Below are 24,457 nucleotides of genomic sequence, written 5' to 3'. Positions count from 1 at the left end.
ATCTGAAACACACTTTGTGCAGCTTTCTATTACACATGCAGGTTTCCCTCTTGCACCTGCTTCTACCACTCAAACACCAAACTATTTAAAGATGGCAAAAGGGAGAGTGTGGACGGATGTGATTCATTCTTTGCATTCTCTTCTCCAATACTTGCAGGTCCTTGATTTTCTTTTATGTGACTCGTTTCCAACTTTTTTTCCCCCCTTTTTCAAGGCACTACAAATTTGCAGCTGGAGAGCAGGGAAAATTTGCATTTAAAGGGTTTTAATAAATAAAAGACCTTTGGGCAGTCTTCCAGAGAAAATGAACTCGATTAAATTAAGGGCCAGGTCTCAGGCACCACTTCTGCTGAAATAAAACACAACCTCCAGCAAGGACATTTCATCAGACAACCAGTTAATATTGGTTCAATGTTTGCAAAAATTCTCCCCTCTCCTTTAGAGACACGACAATCCACTTTGGAGCATTTCTACTCCATAGCAACTAAAATAAAATAGAGGGGAGAAAAGGCAAAAATGCAACCTTCCAAGAACGTAATGATAACTCAGGTCTATTCAATGCGTAGGCTAAAAGCTAAAAGAAATAGTACCAGCTTGTATCTCTTTTCATATCCCGTGAAGTCACTACGGAACAGCTCATTTTGTTCCTGTCAATCAGTTCTGCAGCCTTCCCCATTTGCTGTGCATGGTGAATGTACAGAGCACCTAAACAGATCTGCTCCCTATTGTTACCCGCAATGACGTGAACCAACGAGAGCACAAGCCAATGGCAGCTGCCCATGTCTCCAGATGCAGTTATATTCTTCTACACAGGAAAAATAAATGACTACAAATGCTCATCAGGAAAATTCCACTTATTTATTAGATGTCTTGTCCTTCGTAGGATAGTTGGAGCCAAACAAGTCTGAATATTTAAATAAAAAATACCTTCTGAGTCACAGGAGATTCCAGAAATGCCAGAATCCTGAGCTCCCCTCCCTCAACAAAGAGAATAATCTCTCCCATACACTTCTCTGCCCAGGCCTGCACTGCATCCACATCAGGGTCTCTGGCCCATCTTCTTCAATGTTCGGTTCAGCTGGAATCAGAGAAAGCAAAGGTCAAAAAAATACAGTGATTGATACACACTGCTGTTCCCCTCAGCAGACTTTATCCAATGCCTCTTAACTCCTTCCTCTCCAACTCTCCGACAAGCGAGCTCTTGAGCAAATACAGTGTATCAAGTAGAAGGGGAATAAGTAGAACTCTCTCCTCTCCAAGATAGCAGACAAAGATGTGGGGGCAAGAGAGGATGCAAACTTGTAGCAGCTATATCACAACCCTGTATTAAGCTCCCAAATCTCAAAATTTTGCCCTCTGAGTTTCCAGTGCAGAACAACCTCTGTTGGGAGAGTGGAGCAGTGACAGAATGTCACCTCCTGGCCAAGCTGAAGCCATCTTTGCTCCAGAAATCTCTGAGGCCATTTTCTAGAGCCATAGTTATGAAGTTAGAGATATAATTTTGGTTGTGTTACTGACAGGGACACCACATTTATCTAGGGACAATGGAAACAGCATTCCCGGACAGTAAAACTCTCTTCCACTGTGGCTCAACTGAGCTCACAAAAACATACCATTCCTCAAAGGCCAGCAGCTGCTGTTAGAACACCTGCCTTTGCCCAGTGCCTTGCAGAGCCAGGGCTAAGTCCAGCATGGAATTACACAGCTGTCTCACACAGGTGTGGACCCTCAAGAGCCTGTACAGCCCAGTGATTGCCCCATGTCTCCTACAGAGCTACACAGCTCTGCCACCCAGGCCTCACCTCCTCAAACTTGTGGATCTGGCGGATGAAGAAGTCCCCGTAACGTCGAGCGACCTTTGTGTCTGCAATATGGATCATGTCCTGGGAAGTGAACAGGATGAGATTAGGAAAAGGACTGTGCTACTAGCAGGGAGACAGCAAGAACTGCCAAACACAAGGATCAACCTACGGGGCTTCACCCCAGCCATGGTTCAGCATCACACATATCTGACCTGCGCTAGTCCCACAGCACCCATCCAGCTCTCCTTGGGCTGCCTTCCCTCATACCTTTGCCTGAGATGGGTCCCCAGTTCACATTGTATTCACCTCCCACATTCTTACACACTCTCTGTTTTTGTCTTCCTTGCAGCAGTTTGACAGTTCCAACCCCAGTTCATGCTTCCCTCTTTTCAGTCATGCTATATGCCATGAGAGCTGCGCTGAGACATGGCATGAGACCTTGCAAGAAGAGTTCTGCTATAAGGACAACCTGGTCTCCTTTCTAGCAAGAAACCTAATGGTTACTGCTTTCTTCTTTGAATAAAGACTCCTTGCTATGCTTCCTGCTGCTGCAGCTCCAATGGCAGATGGAGATAGGCCCACACCTTGTGTTTAGACTCCTTCTAGAGCAGCCACAACTAAATGCTGTTCCAGTGCAAAGCAGACCTGTAACATGACCAAGCAACATCTCTGCTTTGTCGAACAAAGGAGACATGTGGGGGACACCTACAAGGACAATCCCACCTGACACACAAACAGCAGCACTATCTGTCACTCAATTATCACTTCCCAGAATGCTGACAAGCAGCTCCCTCTGTCCTGGGGAAGTGTTTGTTTTCTAGGTACGTTGGCTGCCAAAGCTGCCTGTGATATTCCATCACTCTTCATCCACTGATATTCCTTTTACGCAGAGTTATAACTTCATCGTGGGCAGCCAAGCCCTATAAATGGTAAAGGAAGAAGGAATGTCTCCCACAGAATGGAACAAAACTAGGTGCTGCCAATTCCAGAATTTCCTGGGTGAAAGAATTTCCCAGCCAGCAAGTGGTAGATACCAACCTTGTCAATATAGAAGTCAACCTCAGAGGCAGACTGGAACTCTCCATCCAGGGCAGATATGCCACTGGTCCATACCAGGTTCTTCATCTTGTGCTTGAAGACAAGCAGCTGGATACGGAACTCCTGCTCTGTGAGGTCCAAGAATCCAGCCAGCTTTGCCACAGGCATGGTGGTGTAGAGCTTGAGGAAGCTACGGATGGTTGAGAGCTGGGCCTGCTGCTGAACTTCATCAGCGAAGACCTTGAGCTGCTGCAGGAAGGGCTCCTTGTGGTAGTTGGGGTGCACATTGTCATAGTTGGGCACCACGGGGGAGAGGAACTTGGGGCAAGCGTAACTGAAGAGCTCCTCATAGACCTGCGCGTCGCCCTTCTGCATGCGCAGCATCTTGTCCCCGTACTTCTCGCGCAGCTGCAGGTGGATGCTCTCATCGATGCGCATGGGGTACATGGTGAGGGCGATGGCCAGCAGTGCGTGCATCTGCTCATTCTGCTTGTTGATCTGAGACAGAGAGGAGACCCTGTCAGCACCACAGTGTGCTCAGGCTTTAGGGTGTCCAAGGGAACTGGCAGCTGCACTTTGCAGAGGACCACTTTTTACACAGAGCACTGATGGTCCTAATGCTCAAGGGGGACAGCACAAAGCAGCAGTGCCTCTGAGCAAAACAAATGGATGAATGACACATCAAGGCTCTTAGAGATAAAAGAGAGGGCTGGACAAGAGGATGGTGCAGAGTAAATGCATCCAGAGCCACGCAGAACTCAGAGGGCCAGATGCATGTTTGACTGTTTTGGTACAAGAACAAGCAGAGAAGGGAAGGCAAATAGTTTAACAACCATCTCCTGGCAAGGGACAGTTATCAGGGAGGTCAGTGAAGAAAAGAAAATTTATTTGAGTGTGGGATGAAATGGACAGCTGTGTGGCTGAAACAGACACACCAACTTTTTGAAGTGTCCTGGAATTAAGACTGGTAAGATTTGGCTAAACAATGAGCTAGGAATTAATCGTAAGGATAAAAAGGAGACAGCAGGTTAAACAGGCACCAAAATCAGAAGGTAAAACAGCCTAGGAAGAAAGAGAAAGGAGCTTTGTTACAGCCATGTCTGTGAATGATTATCAGATAATAGAAATGTATCTGACAATGGCAGCAACCTGAAGTGCAGCACTGGACTAGAAACACAATTAAGTCTGAAGGAGCATCAACAAGAGTATCATCAGCAGATGACACTCATTAACAACCCTGCCTAGAGCTAGAGCACAGATGGACCTGGGACAACAATATGGGGAATACCCAAAGTCACTAGTAACATAGATAAGAGAAAGTATTATCACACATGGCAAAGGAGTTCAGAGGATCCCAAATCACCACCACCAGCAAAATCCAGGATAATAAAGCTGGACGTTTAGACAGGAGCTATCAGGTGACAGAGGGACAGGAAAGAAGACAGTAACTTTTTCTTTTGGGAAGTCTAGTCTATTCTATCTCTTACCATCTCATACTTGTAGGTCGTCCTCTGAAACATGCTCTTTGTCCTCTGGATGTAGAGGAGAATGTTGGCAAAGACACGGATGGCATCCTGGTAACGTCGCATCATAAGGTATGCGAAGCCCACATAGTAATAGGTGGTCACCTGGCACTCAGGCACCCGGGAGTACATGCTCTGAGAAGGAAGGAGTAACATGCTATGTTAGAGGGGAAACAATCCAAACCAAACAATCCAAAATTTGTGGCTTGTTAGCCACAATCCAGCCACCTCTGCTTTCACTCCAATCCCAAATACACACAGGAGAGGGTTAATTCAGGATACCTCATCTCCCACCCAACCCTGCAGCAGCTTCCTCACTGTTTTATTAGATCATCCCATTTCCTGTGTTTTCCAGTTTCAGCTTCCTGCAAGGAGAGGACTCTTGCTCTGTGCCTAACATTGCTCTGCTCAGTTCCCTTTCCCCCTATTTCACTCTACTTCCTGTGCCAGACAGCATGCATGTAGATCTGTGCCAAGCCTTGGCCCAAACCCACTGCAGCTGAACTTTTATTAGCCACAAGCAGAAGCACTCAATTCTAAGGCAAAAACAGCCTAGGTGGGAGCGAGCACAGTGAGAACAGAAGTCAAAAATACAAGAAAGAGCCACTGACAAAGGTAAGAATGGTGTGTTCAGGTAGTTACCACTGCACTACCACTTGCAGTTCCAGCAGTATTCTCTGTAACAACACTGCCTTGCACAACACAGCAAACCTCCTAAAAAACTGGGCAATTGTGCTGCAACAGCATCAGGCATTATCATATGGCTTGATTTAACGCCAAAGCTCCAGCTGTGCTCAGCCACAAGCTCCTGACAACTACAGCAGATACAAACAGTTCCTCAGCTGGAAGATTCAGTACAGTAATTTTTCACCAGCATGCTTGAACAGAGGCATTTGGAAGACTGCAAGAGTAGGGTTAAAACATGTTGCATTACCTTCTTGTTGAGCTCGATGTTCTCCAGCACCTTGATGGCTTGGTAGTAATCTCCCAGCAGAGAGTGCAGACGCAGCAGCCCAACCAGGCTGAAATAGCCCAGCATCTTGTACAGCGAGTGGCGCCCATATTCACCAGCCACACTTTCAGGGTCACCTAGGGAAAAAAAGGAACCACAATACCACAATGCCATTGCTCCAAGGAAGCAAGCTTCCCTTTCAATACTTTTCTGTTTAAAACGAAGCGAGCAAGGCCTGAACTGGTACTTCTCACCTAAGGTCAACAGAACCAGTTCCCAGCCAATCCATCCACTGATTATGGGTTTGATCCAGCTCCCAAACAAAGGCAAGCAACTTGGGTCAAATCAAAGCAAGGCACCAGAGACACCAGTGCTGCTTGGCACCACCCAAGCTCACCTCCACTTGTATAGACCTCCAGCTGTCGGTTGATGTTGGATTTGTCAACTAGAGAGTGCAGCACATTAAGGACACTGTGGACGTTCCAGATCTTGGGGTTGGAACGAAGGAAATCAATTTCCTCTTCAGACTTTTTGGCTGTTTTACAGCGGTACTGGCTGAAAGACTGGAACTACAGGAAAAAGCAGAGATTCGATGATGAGCAGCTTGTTTGGAGATGCTCAGCTACATGCACTGAGCTTACAACTTGCTCACACAAATGCATTACAGTAAACTACAAGTTGCATCAAAAAAAAAGTTTCATGTGAGATCAAATGGAAATCAAAAGGGCAGATTATACAACCTTGAAAGCCCCTAAAATATTCAGTACAAAGGGAAAAGGCCAAGAGAGAGATCGAAGCAGAAAAGGATTTCTTAAACAATTAGGAAAGGCATCTGAACACAAATTTGCTGTCTGAACAGGTAGAAAAGAGAATGACCAAATTATAAGATGTGTTTGCACAGATGCATCTTTTTCCCCTGTATGCGCATGTCCTTTTTGCTCTCAAGATTGACAAGACAACACTTGAGGAATTCCAGGCAGTTCTATAATAAAAAGTTACACAGACAGGAGTATATTCTCTAAAGAGAAAAACCAAAAGCATTTGAGATCTGTACTGCTGCACTCAGAACAGTAAGTGAAAAAGTATTCCTTAATGTGAAGATCTCAGACCACAGCTTATTTCAAATCAGGTCATCAATCTCCCAGTGCACGCATAAAGGCCCCACTGACTAAGAAAGACAGAAATTCTGTTCTGAAAGAGAAACAAGCACAAAAGTTCAAGATTCCCCAAAGAGCACCCTGTAACTTAAAAATCTGTACATTTACAACTTCTTCATCCACTTGCTAACACAAGAGTAACAGTGATCAGCAAAGATTTTCAACCTACAATTGTACCCTTGCTATGGAAATCACAACAAGAGAAGAGATCTAAAATTTATACAACTAATAAAGGCAAGGCAACCCCAAAATGGCCCAGTTTTATAATCACATACCTGGTATATGAATTCATCAATTATATCCCAGAGCCACTGGTTGGGCAGTTCCAGAGGAGCAGGACCATCAGCATCTGCAGGAGAACAGATGAGACGGTTAACACCTTCAGCAAGAACATGGTCAGAACTGGAGGAACAGACAAATTAAAGAACACAAGAATTTCCCTGAAATGGGAGATGGAGTAGCAGATGAATGAAACCTGCAGTAGTGCTGAGATTTGCAGCTTTGACTACCTGAACTGCCTTCATTTTCAAAGACTATGAACATGCACAGGGTTCACCTCTAGAGTGTGACTGCTCAGCAGCACCAACTCTCAGAAGCTATACAGAGACTGCAGGGGTTTACCCTAACTGATCCATTCTCCACATGAGGCTTGGCAGAGAGTCACAAACACTAACATTTGTTCCAAGGGGAGTTAACCACAGTAAACAGTTGTGAAACACTGCAAGGTTTCTTTTGCTTACAGCTTCATTTTACTTTTTAATAAAGATAGGTGAAGCAGCTCTCAGCAAGACAGAGAGCTAAGTAAGTTTTATTCTTTACAGTATTTTAGAAAGCATTGTTTCTGCTTTTTGTGGTTTTAAATTAATGGATGTAAATTGCTCTTCATTCAACAAACTCAAACATGCAGAGAGCTTACAGACTACCTTTCCCTCTGTTATTTATAAACATGTTTCAGTTCTTCTGACCCTTTCTTCAGCTCTCCCCTCTCCATCCAATCTTTCTCTCCAAAATTCACAAACCAAAAATTAATTGCAGCAACTCACTGAGGATGTAGTTGAAGAGATTGCAGTAGTTGTAATAGGACTCAAATCTCTGCTCCAGCGTGGGCCCCCCCTGCAAAGAGAAGTCAGCAGAGTCTGCTTCACTTCAAGCAGGGCAGGAGGGAGTTCATGGGCAACAGCATAAGAAGAGCAAGAGGGTCCTGTTTGGGAGTCCTAGTGCCAGTATTCAGCCAGGACACCCACCAGCATCACCTAGAAAACCTGAAATTGTAGCACTGCTGCCCCACAAAACAGGAATGACTTTTCCTGTACAGGTACCTTCTCCCAGGATGTCAAGCAGTCAAACCTCCTGTGAATATTCTGCATTAACTTTCCCTGTTCCCCCCTGCTATTCAGATTCAAGAACTTCCTATTACCTTCACCAGCCTTCCTTCCTTCTCTGCTCATAAGAAGCATTAGTAGATCAGCAATTCTGTTTCTGGACATAATTTCTAAATGATGCCAACTTTCAATCATTTTTGATTAAAATCAATTAACTTAGACCTACTGGTTCTTGTTTCAGCTGGAGACACTGAGTCTGAGAACCACTAACAGCACAGCTTGAGAAACCAGTTTCTCCTGTTGAAGCCTGGCTTGGGTTAACATAGCAGCCTTTTAAAAGTGCCCATTTTTCCACCCTCTGGTCCACAGCAAAACTGCAGTTATTACTTATTTACCCATAAGTCATGCATCTGTTGAGACTTCTTCCTTTAAGAACCAAGACTTTCTCACTGATTTCAAAGCAACTTAAAAAAACAAAAGGCAAAGATTGTTTTGTTTCACAGAGCATTATTCCTTTCATTTCATTCTTTTCCATCCTTTATGGTATTCATGTTTCCTTTTTTGCAAGGCACTCTGATCCCATGTGAGGTTTTTAATGACAAATAATGCACCTTCCTCTTGTGACATCCCTTCTCACTGCCTACTCATTTGAAGAGGAGCCACAAAGAAACACACATAAGCAATAAAAAGAAAAATTCAGTTATTTTCCAACATCCCCTTCTTCCCTAACTCACCAACCATTACATTTGCTGTTAGCAACAAAGAGCCTCCTGAACACTCAGATCCAGTCTCCTAATTCATCTGAGCTACCAGAGAAACCTGCACACTCATCACCACCAAGCCTGAAGAGACAGCTAACAAGCCTAAGACAGACAATCAAGTCTTTCTTGCTTTTCAGCCGTCAGTGAATCCTTACTAAACTAACAAAGGGCAAGAATTTTAAGCTTCCCTAAAATCAGTGTGACTTCATCAGCTCATGAAGCCATCCAATCCTGCCTTGCAAAGATAAGGGGACCACTGATACTGTAGTGGCAGCAAAAGTGGTCAAGTTTCCTGGCGCAGAGAAGCCAGCATGCACTGCACAAGAAGACATAGGGCCAACACTCACGCTGACTTTGGCGTAGATGTGCCTGTAGTACAGCTCCTTGTATAGGATCAGGAAAACTGCATCTGGAAAAGATGACAGAAGAAGATATTAGCAAGCCACAGGGCCTATCAGCCTCCCGCCACAACAATAAAGGGAGGCACAAAAAGACATGCTGCTCATCTGACTTCTTGCCAAGCATCTGCTGAAGGAGTTGCCAGAGTGAACAAAGGTGACTGACTCAGGCAGCAACAACGCTGTGCACCTGCTAACTCAGGATCTGGAGGGATTCAGTTTCTTTTCTCTCTGACAACCCAAGAGAAAGTGGAAGACTCACCATTTCCAACCTGAGGAGCAATGGCCTCAGCCTCTGGCCATGGAGTGTTCTTAAAAAACCTTTCTGTCAGTTTTGTCCAGCTGAAAAATAACAGACACACATGCGGTATGAGAAGCTACTTCTCACTCAGTATGAAGAGTGCTGGAGTCAAAGATAACAGAGAAAGGCCTTGGACTTGGTGAAAACTGAGCAGCACCACCAACCCCTGTTAGTAAGTCCACTGTTGAAGCAAAGAATGAAAACTGCAAAGTAAGCAGTGAGACTTCAATTTATCCCCCAGGCACGAAACAGACGTGTCACTTCCACATTCCCTTTATGTCAAGCTGACACGGCTACAAGCAGGAGTGGAAGTAGCTGTTGGGAAGAAACACAAAAGCTACACCTCACAGCTTTCTGCAAACTGCCTGACTAGCACCACTGAGATCCCTTTTTGCAGCCTCCCTTCCTGTTAGGCCAGGACTCACCCTTCCCTTCTGACAGATCACAACTCATGTATACTTACATCAGCCTAATGAGCTGGAAATACCTAGGGTTTTTTCCCACTGTAACCAAATCAAAATGGTTTCAGAGAAAGCCCAAGTTTAGAACAGCACAGGTAGTAGCCATCCTTTCCTTTTAACGGGATCACAGTTAAAACAGTGATTTCCATCTGCAGGAAGGATAGTATTGTACCTGTTCTCATAAATGTCCTGAATCTCGTACACCTTCTGGTCAATAACGTCACTAGAAACACGGCTGGCCTGGAGCTCGTACACCTTCTGGTCAATGAGATCGGACACCGTCTTGTGAAAGTACTGAATGAAGTTTTTGATCACTTCGGGGATCACCTGGTAGGTCTGCTGTTCGTACTGGCGCTCGTAGGCCAGGTCTTGCTTCGGGTCTCCTGCGGAGGAGGAGGAGCAGTGAAGCGGCCACCGCACGGCCCGGCCCGGCCCGGCCCACAGACCCAGCCGGGCGCAAGCAGGCCCGGGGCGTGGGGCCCTCACACTTACCCGTGTGCATATCATAGTCGTTGGAGTACGCGTAGGGGTCGTAGGCGGCCTGTGGGGAGAGGGCGGCAGTGAGTCCCCGCGAACAGCCCAGACACGACCCGCGCGCCCCCCAGTCCCCCCGCCCGCACCTCGTTGTCGTAGTCCTCCCCCGGGTAGGCCATGGCGGTGGCGCGGCGCGGAAAGGACTCCGGGCGGAAACGCGGGACTGGCGCGGCGCGGGCACAGGGGCGGGGAGGGTGCCGGGGAGGCTGAGCCCTTCTATTGGCTAAGACAACTGCCTGTCTTCATCCTGCTGAGCAATCACGGGCGGGCCGTGCCCCCTTCTCTATATGATTGGAGAAAACAACTGCCCGTCAGGCTCTCCGGATCACAGCCTCCACTTCCCGCCCCGCCTCTCTCCCACCCGCTCCCTCTCCATTGGCTGCATGCACCGGTTGCATCACCTTCCATTGGTCGAGAGGACGCAGCCCGCCCCGTTGCTTATGGTGACGTCCCGCCCCTCTCCCCGGCCCGGGCCGTGACGGGATGGAGGGCGGCGGTGGGGCTGACGGGGCGCCCGGCGTGGGGCCGGAGCCGGGACCGGAGCCGGGACCGGAGCCGGGATCGGGGCCGGAGCCGGAGCCACAGCCGCGCATCGCGCTGCCGCCGCTAGGACTGGGCGCACCCCTTGGTTACCTGCACGTCCTGTGGCAGCGGGAGGAGCCCGCGGGCAAGATCCCGGCCCGCCGCCTGCGCAGGGCCGCCCGCCTCCACCGCCGGCTGGGGCCGACGGGCAAGGAGGCCCACGGTGAGCGGCGGGCGTGTGGAGTCGCTGTTGGCTCCGGAAGAGCCCCACGGCGGCCAGCTCCGCACGGCGCTGTGGGAGGGAGGTCGGCTCTGCTCAGTGCGCGGCCGGGGAAGGCGCCCCGGTCCGGCCAGGGGAGGGTGCCCCTCAGGAGTGGGTGGGCCCGCGGTCAGCTTCGGGAGGAAACGAGGTGAACGATTCTCACCCGGTGCCTTGATCTGCTTCCCATTCTCTGGAGCCAGCAGCAGCGTGATTCGGCCCCGCTCTTGCGCTCGAGCGCCGGGATGGAATGTTTCATTAGGGAAACGTGCCTTTTTCCTCTGTGCTTTCTAGTAATTGCTTTCTTTCTTCCATAGCTCTGAAAAGGCTGCGTGAAGCTGCCAATAGCAATGATTTGGACACAGGTAAGGCTTTTGTCAGTCCCACTTGGGACCTCGTCTTGGAAGGGCAGTGTATCAAGGGCTCTTACGTTAGGAGAGGAAGGAGCGGGTGCAGATAGTTTGTGGACAGGATGCTTTAGATGCTAAAGATTTGTAAAATGCTTTTTTAAAGCCTGGGTTTGTTCTCTGAGCAGAGTGGGGCTGGTTATTGTGTTCACTTTTTCACTGCACCTGGTTCTTTGTGTTAGCTTTCCATCTGCCTGGAACTAAAATCAGCACAGCAGTGTCCCAGCTGTTTTGGTATGTTCTTTTGCCCACTTGTTAGCAGCAAGAGAATAATGTTTTGATTTAGGTGGAAAAGTTACAATTATCTAAGCCACACCCTGTGTGATGAGGCAGCGTAAACCAGTAGATTAGAACCAGGGCCAGAGCTGGACTCTTACCTTCTGGTTTCTGCAAAATGCCCTTGTGGTCCATAGATTCTGCTTTCCAGATGTCCAACGTCAACACTACATCTTTCTCTTTCAGTCTTTGTTAATTGCAGCATATCAGAGTTAGTTTATCAAAACTTAAAGTTTTAGTAGTTTTAGCAGTCTGTGTTCCTACAAAAATAACTTAATGATAACTTTGCCAGATGCTGGCTAAGAGTGATATAAGAATAACACACTATTTATGATAATGAATATTTATTGATTATGACTAAACAACCTAATAGGTAATTAAAACAGTTAACTAAAATTACTAAAAAGTTCTGACATTTCCAACAATTTCTCTCTTTGGAAATGATCTTAATTTTCTTTTAAGATTACTTCCACTTAAATCATTGAGTATCTAGCAGAACTTAAGACATTAAAATGCAAATATTTTTCTCGTGTCTTGTTATATGATATAGATCATTCATTCCAAATGAAATTCCAAATTGGAGTATTATCTCTTTCAACAATATCTTGGTAACTTCTCTTGCTTTGTTGGTGCAAACGGCTATCCAGAAAATGTGTCAGCTAAAACCAATAGGTATCAGTATCCCTCTTGTTTAGGTAACTCAGAAAAATCTGTTTGCCTATAAACTCCAGGACAGATTCCTCTTTTTGTAGTCCTTAAAGGAGGTATTTTGTAGGGCTGTGGATTGTTTTGCAAACATTTTACACGTACTGACTGCACTTTTGATTTGTAGTATTTTAACACTAATTACTTGATATTTCAAGTTATCTCTAATAGCTTCTGCTCCCCAATATGTTTCTCTGTGTCTATCTTTGGCTACATCTCTGCTTGAGATACTATGTATGGTATGTCATTCCATTTCTCTTTCTTTTGACCATATAACATCAACTCTAAAATGCATTTTTGATGTAAAATACCATGAACTGGCCCTTTTTCTTGATTATCTAATAGATAATCTGGCCACCAGAGAATACAATATTCTATTAACTGTGTCTGAGTTAAAGAATTGCTTTCAAATGTTTTCCAGTGCTGCAAAATACAACCTAAAGATGAACATTTGGGTATTCCCCCTCTTCCTGGGTTCAAGAAGAAAAACGGAAACCCACAGTAAATAAAAGTTCCAGCAATCACTGAAACCGACACGGGAGAGCGCTCTGTGCACACGAATACAATTCCAGTCACAAAACAGCAGCGGGCGCTGTGCTAATGCTGAGGAGAGAGCTCTGAGCAAACAATCCTCACTTTAACCATTTATAGTACCGAAAACCAAACATTTAGTACGCACCAAATACTCTAAAATTCACAGTATACATCCAATGGCTTCAACACTCTTACAGCTAATTAATTTTCATACAAACTCAGTTTATAGTTATAGCGCACATTTCCACACGCTCACATTTTCCAGCACTAACACATACCATAGGCTTTAATAAGCACGGAAATATCTGGGCAAAACCCTTGCACAACGTGACTCTTTGTGCAAGCAGCACTGTGTCTGACTAATTTGTGGGCAAAGCAGAGTGAAGACTCAAACCACACCTTTTGATAGTCACTTACATAGTTTTACAATTACAGTTTTCCAGCTAGGCAGTGGGACTCAAACACAATTCCATTAATATTCACTTATAGAGTTTTACACTTTTGATAGAAAATAGCCAATTATATCATCACTTTCTTAAGTCTATTATATTAGAGAGTGCAAGCTTATGATTAGGTATACCTTTTTAAGCCTTCAGTAATGTCTTAATAAACTCTCAGGGCTTTTTCCCTTGAACTCACCTGTATCAGAGGATTTAAAAATTTCCCTGAAAAAAAGGCTTTCAGTGTGCACCAAAGTCCACAATCTTGTAAGTCTGTGGAACATCAAATGTGTTGTCTCACCTGGGTCACCAGTAAATTGTTACCAAATCCTCTGAAATTGTTGGGGTAAATAAACCTCTCTAACACTTTCCTTTTAGTGTTAGTGTGTAAGATATTACTTTGTTGTTGGCCAGGAGAGATTTGTGTGGCTTACAATATTCTGGCCTCCACTCAGACACAGATATAAAACTTCTTCACTTTTTTATACTTTTTAGCCAACAAAGAAATCAACGTTCATGGGTTATAAATCACATAATTCTCTTTCATGAATTAGTACTCTGTCTTCTATAGGTTATTGATTTCTCACTTCTCATGCTAGTTAGTCTATATTTTTAGTCTTTTTAATATCTTTTTCCTCCCCTAAGGACTTTCCAACATATACCGAGTCTTTGTTAGTCCCTTCTTTATCTTCTGGTTTCTGCAAAGTCCTCGTGGTCCATAAATTCTACATTCCAGATGTCCAGCCTCAACCATGCATCTTTCTCTGGTTTTGTTCATTGAAGCATATCAGAGTTAGTTTATCAAAAGTTAAAGTTTCAGTAGTTTCTCCAAGCTGTGTTGCTACAGAAGTACATTGACAGCTTTGCTAAATACTGGCTGAGAATAATTTAAGAATCACACACTATTCATAATTTATATATATATATATTATGATTAACTAAAGCAATTAATTTCAAAGTTAATTAAAACCACTAACTAAAATTATTAAAAAGTTATATCATTTCCAACAGGAAGATGATAGAATGCAGTTTTATGGAAGTCTTGGTTTCAGTCCACCTTGAATTTGATAGACAGGTTCCTGCATTTGCAATCCTCTTGTGTTTTGTTTACTCTGCAACTTGAGGAAGTGTGCTATGATAAATTTATTTTTCATCAAAAGGAAAAAATATCTTTGCTGTTTCCTGTGGTGGCACTGGGTGGAGAGGTTATGTCATTCCTACTTGGTTCAGGGGAAGAGAAGCTAAAGCGTTCCTGTTAATGGTTCTCACTGGGGCACTGTCAGTCTCCCTTTCTTTTTTCTGAAGTAACAAACATTCCATGTTAATGCCACTTCCATCTTTTCAGGTATTCCTTTCAGTTCTGTACCACACTTGAAGTAATAGTTGTACAGGAAGAAATTCAGAAGTGGCTATGATTCACTTTCTGGATGCTGAGATGAATGGTGACTTTCAGTGGCCTGAAACAGTCATGAGTGTCGTAGAATATGCTGTTTAAAAATCTCAAAATATAGTGAACCTGTCAGCATTTTTAACAGCTGTGGAATGAGCTCTATTTTACACACCAGATAGTATATCAGGATGATCTCAAAACAACAGGAGTAACAGCCCTTACAGTTGCCCCTAACACATGTTGCTGTAGGTGCTATTTTTATGCCCCTAATCTTTCCATCCTTTACCGATCTCTTTTCTCAGCTCTTGGCAGGTCAGTGCATTCCCCTGCCTGCTTCCCAAACTGTAGACACCATTGGTTAGGAAGGGGCATAGTCAAAACAGGTGTGAAGAAGTGGCTTTTCTCACTACCTGTGGTTACACTGTGAAGCTTCTGACCACGAGTCCATGTTGATGGCAAAAGTTTACACAGGTGCAGAAAATGACCATGTAAATCCACAGGGAAAGCCCACGGAGGGGTAGTAAGCACAGGATGCTAATTCTACTTTGGGAAGCGTCTGAGATGCAGCTGACTAAAACCGAGAGTTAGCTCCACGTTCTTCCTATCCTTTCATATTCTTCTCTAGGTGTTTGCTGCTGATTGTCCTTGGAGCTTGAAAATTTGGCTAGGTGGATCTTTAGCCGTTAGAGCTGTTGGCTTATCTTTTATGGCAACATGTGGAAGGTGGTGAAGATTGAATCAGAGGGTGGAGGTTATGCTGCTTAGGCTGGTTCTGCTGAGCTAGGGTACTGGTGGGAACTGGTTCAAGTCCAGATGACTTAGCAGCTGACAGCACGTGTATCTACCCCCAAAAGAGCAGATAGCATTACCCCTCTCTGATCAGGTGCCCCTTCAGCTTACCTGCTTTCTTCTTGGTCCTGTCAGTGCAGCAGCTGTTGGAGGACGGAACTGACCCCTGTGCTGCAGACGACAAAGGTCGGACAGCCCTGCACTTTGCCTCCTGCAATGGCAATGATCACATCGGTGAGTAGGGGGGGTGTTCTGTCTTCAGGCTCTCTCTGTGGCAGGGATTTTGAAGGGTGCACTTAATTCTGATTCAGCACCTGTCCGGTGTTGTTCTTTTCTTTCCCTTTTTTGTCAAAGTTGCCAACTCTGGCTCAGGGCCTGCCATGTCTGCCTGCTGTAGGGGGAGCAGGACCTCCCAGTTCTAGGGCTGTACTGGTGCAGAGGTAAGCGTGTCCTTCTTCCCAGTTCTTCGCATCAGGGAGCCCAGGAGCAGTGGCACATGCCTGGCTTTGTGCTGAGTCCTTCTGCATTGCTGTGCAAACTCCTGTCCCTCTCTCATTAAGGAAGCTGATGAGCTGAGCAGAAGCGCCTGTAAAGCAGCCTGGTGGCTGCCACATGGACCTGTGGCCCATGTGGCCTGACCTGTGGGGCGAAGGGACTTACGTGGCTCTTTTTGCTTGTTTCTAGTTCAGCTACTTCTGGACCATGGGGCTGACCCAAACCAGAGAGATGGGCTGGGCAATACTCCCTTACACTTGGGTAAGTGCCACACAGATGAGCTTTGCATGCAGAGAAGTGAGGTGAGAACCTCCTTACTCTTTCCACCTTCCTCTTTCCTGTGCCTCACAGAATGCATCCCCAAATTTAAGGACCTAGGAGGAACTCTTTGCACTTCCTTAGATTCACTTCTCACAAAGATTTAGTTAAAGTAAAGGTTTGAGAAAATTGATGTCCCTCCCTCTGCCAGCCCCAAGGAGTGCAAAATCTATTCCAGATAGAGGACTCAGGCTTGAGTGGGTGGTTACCTTAGCATTTGGGCTGTTCCCACTTTCCCCTGGCAAAGAAGCCCTTTGGGAAGCAGCAAACTCTGTGCTTGAGCAGAAATTCATTTTTGTTTTTACCTCTGAGCTGTGTGTCCTGTGTTTTCCCTCCCCAGCTGCCTGCACGAACCACGTTCCTGTCATCACCACGCTGCTGCGCGGAGGTAACATTTTCTCTATAAGTTACAGCCTGTCCCCTTCCTGCCCTGTTGATACTCCCCAGGGACACCAAATCCTGATGACAGACCTCACTGTCCCTGCTCATGCATCTTGCAGGAGCCAGAGTTGATGCCTTGGATCGAGCTGGCAGAACCCCACTGCACCTCGCTAAATCAAAGCTGAATATCCTGCAGGAAGGATTTTCCCACAGCCTGGAGGCTGTACGCCTTGAAGTGAAACAGGTAAAAAAAAACAGTCCTATGTTCTGGTCAGGTGGTACAGCCCCTGGCAGCCTCTGCACCCTTTACTTAAATGCCTGTCTGTAGACTCTTAACTGCTGTGGGAAGAGTTTTGACTTCCATTTTCAGAGATCTTTCTTTTTCCAGCCTCTACTTGAATTTTTTTCCAGGGCCTCCCTTGGCTCTGTAAGCTAAGGATGCATTGAGTGTCTGGATTCTTGGGCTATATGGAGTATCCTCTTTTCTTCAACCACGATGCTTACATCAGGAGACGGACAACAGCACGAGGCTGTGGCGTACACATGCTCTGTATTCCTAGCACAGTCTTGTCTGCTCTAGTGTGTGGATGCATGGAATAGGAAAGCACTCCTAGGCCTGCAAATGCATGGGCCATGGGCCTCAGTTCAGGAGCCACACAGACACAAGGATTTTTATCCTCTGTGCATAAGCAGATCCTGCTGGAATTAGAAGTCCCTGCTCCTCACAGTGAGGAAAGCTAACTTGCCATAAAGAAAAATTCAGTGCTTTCATGACTAGACCTTATGCTGCTTCAGCTGGGCTTCTCTCTCATCCCTGTTCTTTACCAGGCACAGGGATCACAACTAGTCCATCTGTGACTGGTGAACACCTCTGGTGACTCACTGAACTCTGATGCTGCCATTAGTGCCATGTAGTTGCTTTGCCTGGGTTCGTCTCTAGGGGTCATGTACTCTGCCATGTGCTGCAGCTTCAAGGCTGTGTGCTTGGAAATTTAATTGCAATTTAATTTTTCCTGTAAAAACACTCAGCCTGGTGCAGCTCTCTGATGTTTGTCTCTTATGCCTGTTTATTTCAGATTATCCAGATGTTGCGGGAATACCTGGACCGTCTAGGGAGGCATGAGCAAAAGGAACAGCTGGATGACCTCTGCTCCAGGCTACAGATGACGAGCACAAAGGAGCAGGTAGGCATCACTGATGTGAGGTAGACTCACCTCCTTGCATTGGGACTCCTGCATTTAGGAGAATGCAACTGCATGAGCAATGGGACATTGAAGACATGGTTATTGCTCACATTGGGTCTAGTGGCAAGTTACACGATGGCTGATGGTACTCCTTTAGGTGAAAATTAAAAATGCAGAAAGCATTGTAGTGCCAAGCTGCAGAGAAGCTGAGGATCAGATGGGCTGAGGGCACAGTCAGTTTAAGTCCAGGATCAGCACAACCTCATGGGGTTGCAGGGTCTGGAATTTTTTTTCCTACAATAGACTGGCCCCTAGAAATGGGCTTAGAGGAAACAGCCTGGACACCATTGTTGAGTTTTGGTAATGTAGCAACATGGTGGTATTTTAAAGACTGGCTAAATCACTCAGAGTGGAGGTCAAGCATCACCTCCTGAAGAATAGGTAGAAGCTCCCATTGTCAGAGATTAGGGCTTGTTTGATCGTGAGGATAGTAGCCCTTCTGCATGATTTTTGGCACCAAAAGTATCCTGTCCCAGTATAAGCTCAGCATGGACATTACTGGCAATTCTAGTGCAAGAGTGATCCCTGCTGCATGGGGCTTTCTTCTGTGGTGGTAGGTGGCTGCAGAGGTGCATTCCCCTCCCTGATGGCCATCTGTGTTCTTCTGTCAGGTGGATGAGGTTACAGACCTCCTGGCCAGCTTCACATCACTCAGCCTGCAGATGCAGAAGATGGACAACAGGTAATGGACAACTGCCAAATCATCTTCCTGAAGCAGCAGGAGAAGCCTTAGAAGAAAAGGAAGCTGAAGTTTGCTTCCCAGATCGCTGACTAAACATTGCTGCCAGCAGCCATTCCTGCCAGACTGACTCTCCAGTGGTGCTCAGACTGTTCCTGTTGATGCTGCCCCGTGGGGAGGCAGCAGGCTTTGCACAACATAGGCAACAGACAAGAATGCTGCAGCTGTGACTTTGGGGTAAAAGAGCTGCTCTACTTTTTACCAGACAGGCTGGTAATGAATAGGGTACCCTTTCCAGAGATATTTTGCCTTCTCCTAAGTATGTTAGCTCGATGTAGGCCAAGGTGACCAATGCCATGTGCAGTTACCAGCCTTGACTAGAGCACTCAGCAGGTGCCCAGCATCATGGAAATGCTTTGAACAGGCACCTTTTGCCACCTTCATACTGCTCAATTGTATGAGGGAGTAAATTAATGCCACGAACAGCAGAAGGCTTTGTGCTATGAGAAGAATACACATTTAATTCTGTACGCTAGAAGCTGGGCAAACATTCTGCCTGAAGTAACATGCACTGATGAGGCTTAATCCTCTCCTTCCCCAGAGCCTGCGGTCAGAGGGCAGAGAATGTGTCTGGTTACAAGTGGAATACAAAGTTTTTCATGGCTAGGCTTAACACCTTTCACTGGACCCATTTTTTAAGTCTGCTGCAAGTTAGTGCTTAAATATTACAGTGTAACACTTGCAAAAAATACCCAGGTACACAGCTATCAGGTCAGAGCTGCCCTGATGCGAGAATCTTAACGGTCTTAACGCAGTTCTAGTCAGACATCAACATCTTGCAAAAAACCCCCACCATAACCAACTAACTAACTTTTGTGTTTCCTGTTACTGGTAGTCTCAGACAAGAGGTCCAGTTGTGACAGGAGGTATTGTGCATTCAGCTGTGTTATTGGGCTAGGATGGAGGTGGATTTATCTCTGCTTCAGCAGCACCAAACCCATTGCTCAGCCATTCTGTGTCTCTTGCTTGTCATGGAGAACCTTAAGTGCAGTGTGAGAAACGAATTATGGCTTATGCTGGGAGCCTGAAGTGTTGCAGCTACGGAAATGCTCTTGCTGCTTTCTCACTTCTGCCCACTGTGGTTAGCAAAGAAGATTTAGGTTGCTTTGTTGTGGAGCAGGGATCCAGGGAAATCTTGTTGATAGGCACCAGCAGCAACAGGGTGACAGGAACATGCCAGTAGTAATCTGAGTTCCCACCTCTGTACCACACAATGGTGTGCTGGTAGCCATACCTATCCCAGAGCCTGGGAGTCATTGGCTTGAAGGAGTTTATTATGATTTATGAAAGAGTTTATTAGGATTCAGCATAAATATGCAGCAGCCACAGTTTGGAGCATTCTTCAGAGATCTTTAGGCCTGCGTGCTCTCTGATATCTCCCTCATGTCCAGGAAGAGGCTAAGTGGACCTCTGTTCAAAGCTGAGGTACTTGAAAAGGCATGGCTTTTAGATGGGTTTATCTGTGGGCTGCTGGAGGACACAGCTGGGAGCAGCAGTCTCCTGGCTGGGCTGGAGCTGTCACTGTGCATATTGATACTTCATTATGATGTGCTGGATGGGAAGGATGCCAAGAGGGTGGGAGACAATCTGACCTTTTTGTATTTTCAACTTCAATAAAATCCTGTCAGCCTTTTACAACTCCTCAGCCAAGTTCTCTTTTCTGAGCAGCCCATTCCTCTTTCTTAATGTCTCTTCCAGGCCCCATGCATAGCACTGGACTTGGTAACTGCTACTCTCATACCTGGTTCTCAAATCAGAAGTGACAACACAAAATTGTTTGCATTCAAACACCACTCTGTTTGCAGATTGAAGTACAGGGTTGCTGGCTGACCTTTTCTGATCCTGACTTCCACAGCAAAGAAATCCAAATTTAAAGTCTAAGTAGTTGCTGTGAAACTGTACAGAGGAAAGAATCCCAGCTGGTGTGCTTCAAGCTGGAAGATGAGGTATTTTGCAGAGAGGAAAAGCAGCCTTGCCCAGTGGCAGACATTTTGCCCTGCCCCATGCTGAATAAAATGGCTGTGCTGTGAAGAGACAGCAAGAGGATGAGAGGCTGGGGAGCGACATCTGGGCAGGGCAGAGAACTTCCAGCATGGCCCCTATGTGAGGAGCAGGTGACCTTCATGCCGTCTTATTGAATTTGTTTCTTCCTGTCTTTACAGCTCAGTCTTGATGTCCACATACACTCAGCTGCCAGCGCTTCTATCATCAGCAGCCTTGTTGCTGAGGAGACCATTAAGGGGCCTGAAGAGCACGTGGCTAAAATGCTCTTTATCCCTGCAGTTACTTCAGTCGCTGATGTTGTCTCTAAGTAGACACCTCTTAGAAGCTTACCTCAAACCCAGGAACACATCTAGCTGAGACTCAGAGTGGAGCTTTTAGCTTCAGCACACGTGATGTTGTCCACAGCTCTTCAGGCTTTTGTCTTGCCTGTTGCTGGGTTTTTTCTTAACAGCTCCTGACAGAGGAGAAAGGTGGGGGTGGTGCAGCCAGCCAGGAGCAATTGTCTTGCTTCTTTTGCAGCACTGTTCCCACAATGGCAGGAGAGGCAATAACACCCCAAATGGCTATTGGAAGTTTTGCCACTGCTTTAGCAGTAACACCAGGTAAGAAAGAGAAAAGCATATCTGGTTTTCAGTGGGGGATAAAAAATGTATCATGTAGGAATCGTATTCTATGAATCACCGCAGTCAGTTCTGCTTTCCTGCCTCAGGGCTTGAAGCTGTGGGCTGCCCTGAGCTATATCATGTGTTTGGCACTGGATGGAGAAAAGTTTCAGGTTTCTTTGCATCAGCCGGTCATACCCAGAGCCTGAACTACCCTGTCATGCTCAGCAGCTGTATCCAGAATGAGAGTTAGGTGCTGGGCAGGAAACAAGCTGTTCCAGGGAAGGAGGAAACATGGCTTCCCACTATGTTGACTGTTGACTGGCATTGCCTGCTTTTCTTCCTGCTTCTGGCCTAGAGGCTTCAGCTTCTCCCAGCAGCTTTTCTCTGTTCTTGCACCCTGTGCCACAGATTTCCCTGCACAACCCCTGAGGTTGGTGGTCGTTTTCTGTATCTTCCAGAGGGGTCTGTTGCAGTAATGAAGAATGGAAACAACAGCACAGGTTTCTCTCTGCTATTTATTTTGCCATTAAACTTCTCATTTTCTTTGTGCTACACCCTCAAATGCACCCCCCAGATCCCTTCCTGAGCAATGATTAGTCCCCTTTCTCTGGGCCATGATATCAACCAGAACTTCAGGCTTTGGTTCCCTCTCACCACTTCCTGACCTCCAAATACACTCCATTTCCCCTCCTAATTCAGAGCATGTGATCTGCAGAATTCCCAGACATTGAACCCAGCAGCAACTTCCCTGGCTCTGAGGCTGCTGCTGTACTATGAGATGCAACCAAAAGCAGCCAGACTGAGGATCTACCTCAAGCAAGTGAACAGCTGAGAACCTGCTTCTGTCTCACAGAGGAGCCATAGCAGAAGCAACAGCCCTGACAAGGCCTCCCAGCAAAGCTGCATGGATGTTACTAAGCAAATGACCTTTCTCTGGAGCAGCCACTTCACCCACACAATTGAACGAAAAGCACACACTGCAATGTGTGTGAACATCAAGAATTTGTTCAGCTCTTCAGCAGCCAAAATAATTAATCTCCAGCAGCTGAACTCATTTACTTCCTCCACCTTTACCTTTCTAGCAGACTTCAAATCCAGCACAGCAATTATCTGGGCTGCTAAGGAAGCCCCATGAAGCCTCTTTAGGGCAAACTTCTCACCTTTTCATCCGTTTCCTTTGCTCACTGTGAGCAAAGATCTCTTCCATTACAGAAAGATATTTTCAGAAAGATGCCTTCTTCACGCATTGTGCCTGGCTGTTGGTAGAATCCACGGACGACAAGAAGGAATTCTGCTGACCTGAGATATTCTAGAATACGTGGTTTTATTGCAAGGGTCGTGGGTAAAAAGGGCCTTGCCTTCAGCCGCCAGCCTCGGCTGAAGGGGCTAAAGGGGCTAAAAGTTAAGAGAGAGAGGAGCGAGGGAGCAAGGTGGCAGGGGTCAGAGAGCAGAGGGAAGATGTAAAAGAGCGAGAGAGCAGGGAAAGAGAGGTGAAGAGGTAAGCCAGAGTAGGGGGCAGGGAGGCAAAGAGGTAAAAGCAGAAGAGAGAGCAGGGAAGAGAGAGGCGAAGAAGCAAGAGCAGAAGAGGAGCTAAGAGAGCAAGGTCCTTGTTACAATCCATTATATCTTCTTTTGTGATGAATATTCTAATTTACGATGACCAACCAATACAAGACACAATATCCTATAGAATCTACATACAGCCTATAAGAACTACTACATTACCATACTATGTTATATTTTAAACTCTAAAAACTACTCTTTTAACTTTTCTATTTTGCTACATCGACCTTTGGTTTGTTAGCCAGCAGAAAGGTATCATTCCATCAAAAGGGATTCTTCTTCAGCTGGCTAGGCTATTGTTTTCAAGTTATATAGTAACTAAGACTCGGTATCCTACAACTCAAAGTAAGCTTCCATTTCTATTTCAATTATAGGTTTCATATTTTCAGAATCTTTTGCTAAGCAGTCATATTTATAAGATTTCCCTGTTTCATCTTCCCCAACACCTGGCCAGCCTGGAGGAGCAGCCCTGGGCAGGCCAGGGCCCATGGGGTGACAAGGTGAAGGAATCAGTAAGTTTTGATTAGGAAGATGATAAAGGAGATATGGCAGGCAGTGTTTCTCTGGGGTTTTTTTATGAAATCTCTGAGAGGGGAAGAGAGCACATGGAAGAATTGAAATAATCAGCTGGTAGCCAGCTAAGGCTGGTCATAGATTAGCAACCAGCAGCTAAACCCAAAAGCAAAAAAACAGAATTTCCTTCCCAGTGCTGCCAGATTTGCACACAGGGTCATAAGCAAGATGAACTTCTTGGCACTTGGGTCTGACACCTCCCAGTGATGTCAGGTTCACGTCACACATGCCAAGGAGATGCCAGACACCAGAATCAGCACACAGTTGCCAGGACTAAGTTACTCCACAGAAAAGAGCTAGTGCTTACCACCAGATGCAAAGCTCTGACCTGTTCACACGTCTCCCATTTCATCTACCCTGTTCCAGATCTCGGAACAGCAGCACTCTACTGATGTGGAAAACCAGCTCCTGCAGAGTTAAAGATGAGCTTGTCAGCCTGAGTGATAAAAAGTAGGATAGAAAATAAGAGAAAAGAGTCATTAATTAAGGTAAGAAGCTGGGAGCAGAGACTGCAGAATGCCAATCAGTCTGGAGGGAAGGCTGCGTGGAAAGCAGTAATCAAACTCCTTCAGTTTTAATTAAACCTGACTCTATATCAAGGATGTGACATCTTTGCTTCACCTCTGCTTTCGAGCTGAGAAACCAGTTGGAGAATGTACACTGGTACTGGACAGACAGGAATTCCCTTCTGGCACCAGAGGCTTCCCAACCCAGGCTCAGCACCTGCCCTTCCTGCTCCTGTGCTCCTCAAAACTGGGGCTTAGCACCAGGCAGAGCTTAGTGAAGGGGCCCAGGGCTTGCAGCCACTTGTCATGCTAAACACACCTTCTCCCCAAGATCTTCCCTGTCCTCTCTGTCCTGTTTCACTTAGGCTTCGCCCCAATGTGCAGCAGTCAGTCCTGATCTGATCTGCTCCTTTTGCAAGCTGGGACCAGGAGGAGCAGGATCAGGGGTGAGAAACTTC

General features: G+C 46.0%; 2 protein-coding genes across 3 annotated transcripts; one reads left to right on the top strand and one right to left on the bottom strand.

Moving 5' to 3' along the window:
- Positions 1-839: 839 nt before the first annotated feature.
- On the bottom strand, positions 840-10,435 carry EIF3L (eukaryotic translation initiation factor 3 subunit L). Its single transcript, XM_066184092.1, has 13 exons — positions 10,336-10,435; positions 10,208-10,256; positions 9,888-10,098; positions 9,216-9,295; positions 8,903-8,964; positions 7,516-7,585; positions 6,748-6,821; positions 5,713-5,884; positions 5,298-5,452; positions 4,328-4,498; positions 2,841-3,338; positions 1,803-1,883; positions 840-1,078 (listed from the first exon to the last, which is right to left on the bottom strand). Exons 1-13 carry the CDS (start codon positions 10,366-10,368, stop codon positions 1,040-1,042), a joined length of 1,695 nt encoding a protein of 564 aa, XP_066040189.1. The 5' UTR covers positions 10,369-10,435; the 3' UTR covers positions 840-1,039.
- Positions 10,436-10,726: 291 nt separating this feature from the next.
- On the top strand, positions 10,727-20,386 carry ANKRD54 (ankyrin repeat domain 54). 2 transcript variants are annotated; one of them, XM_066184095.1, is made up of 8 exons: positions 10,727-10,994; positions 11,348-11,395; positions 15,707-15,805; positions 16,256-16,327; positions 16,725-16,772; positions 16,885-17,009; positions 17,842-17,949; positions 18,621-20,386. In XM_066184095.1, the coding sequence occupies exons 1-8, from the start codon at positions 10,733-10,735 to the stop codon at positions 18,693-18,695; spliced, it is 837 nt and encodes a 278-aa protein (XP_066040192.1). In that variant the 5' UTR covers positions 10,727-10,732; the 3' UTR covers positions 18,696-20,386. The 2 variants fall into 2 exon arrangements, with proteins under 2 accessions (XP_066040192.1, XP_066040193.1); XM_066184096.1 differs by having other exon boundaries at positions 10,905-10,994; positions 15,712-15,805.
- The last annotated feature ends 4,071 nt before the right edge of the window (positions 20,387-24,457 follow it).

Source organism: Chamaea fasciata, unplaced genomic scaffold (assembly GCF_029207755.1).
Source record: "Chamaea fasciata isolate MVZ Bird 193981 ecotype frontalis unplaced genomic scaffold, bChaFas1.0.hap1 SCAF_5, whole genome shotgun sequence".
Classification (NCBI taxonomy): domain Eukaryota; kingdom Metazoa; phylum Chordata; class Aves; order Passeriformes; family Sylviidae; genus Chamaea; species Chamaea fasciata.
This window is presented reverse-complemented; position numbering and strand designations above follow the sequence as displayed.

What these genes read in the sequence shown, in the direction of transcription:
- ANKRD54 (XM_066184095.1), top strand. Translation starts at nt 10,733, where the DNA reads ATGGAGGGCGGCGGTGGGGCTGACGGGGCGCCCGGCGTGGGGCCGGAG. An exon ending in TAGCAATGATTTGGACACAG is followed by an intron (nt 11,396 to 15,706) that starts GTAAGGCTTTTG and finishes TGGTCCTGTCAG; the next exon opens with TGCAGCAGCTGTTGGAGGAC. An exon ending in TACGCCTTGAAGTGAAACAG is followed by an intron (nt 17,010 to 17,841) that starts GTAAAAAAAAAC and finishes TGTTTATTTCAG; the next exon opens with ATTATCCAGATGTTGCGGGA.
- EIF3L (XM_066184092.1), bottom strand. Translation starts at nt 10,368, where the DNA reads ATGGCCTACCCGGGGGAGGACTACGACAACGAG. An exon ending in ACATCTACGCCAAAGTCAGC is followed by an intron (nt 7,586 to 8,902) that starts GTGAGTGTTGGC and finishes TTCTCTTTGCAG; the next exon opens with GGGGGGCCCACGCTGGAGCA. An exon ending in AGATCCACAAGTTTGAGGAG is followed by an intron (nt 1,079 to 1,802) that starts GTGAGGCCTGGG and finishes CTCTGATTCCAG; the next exon opens with CTGAACCGAACATTGAAGAA.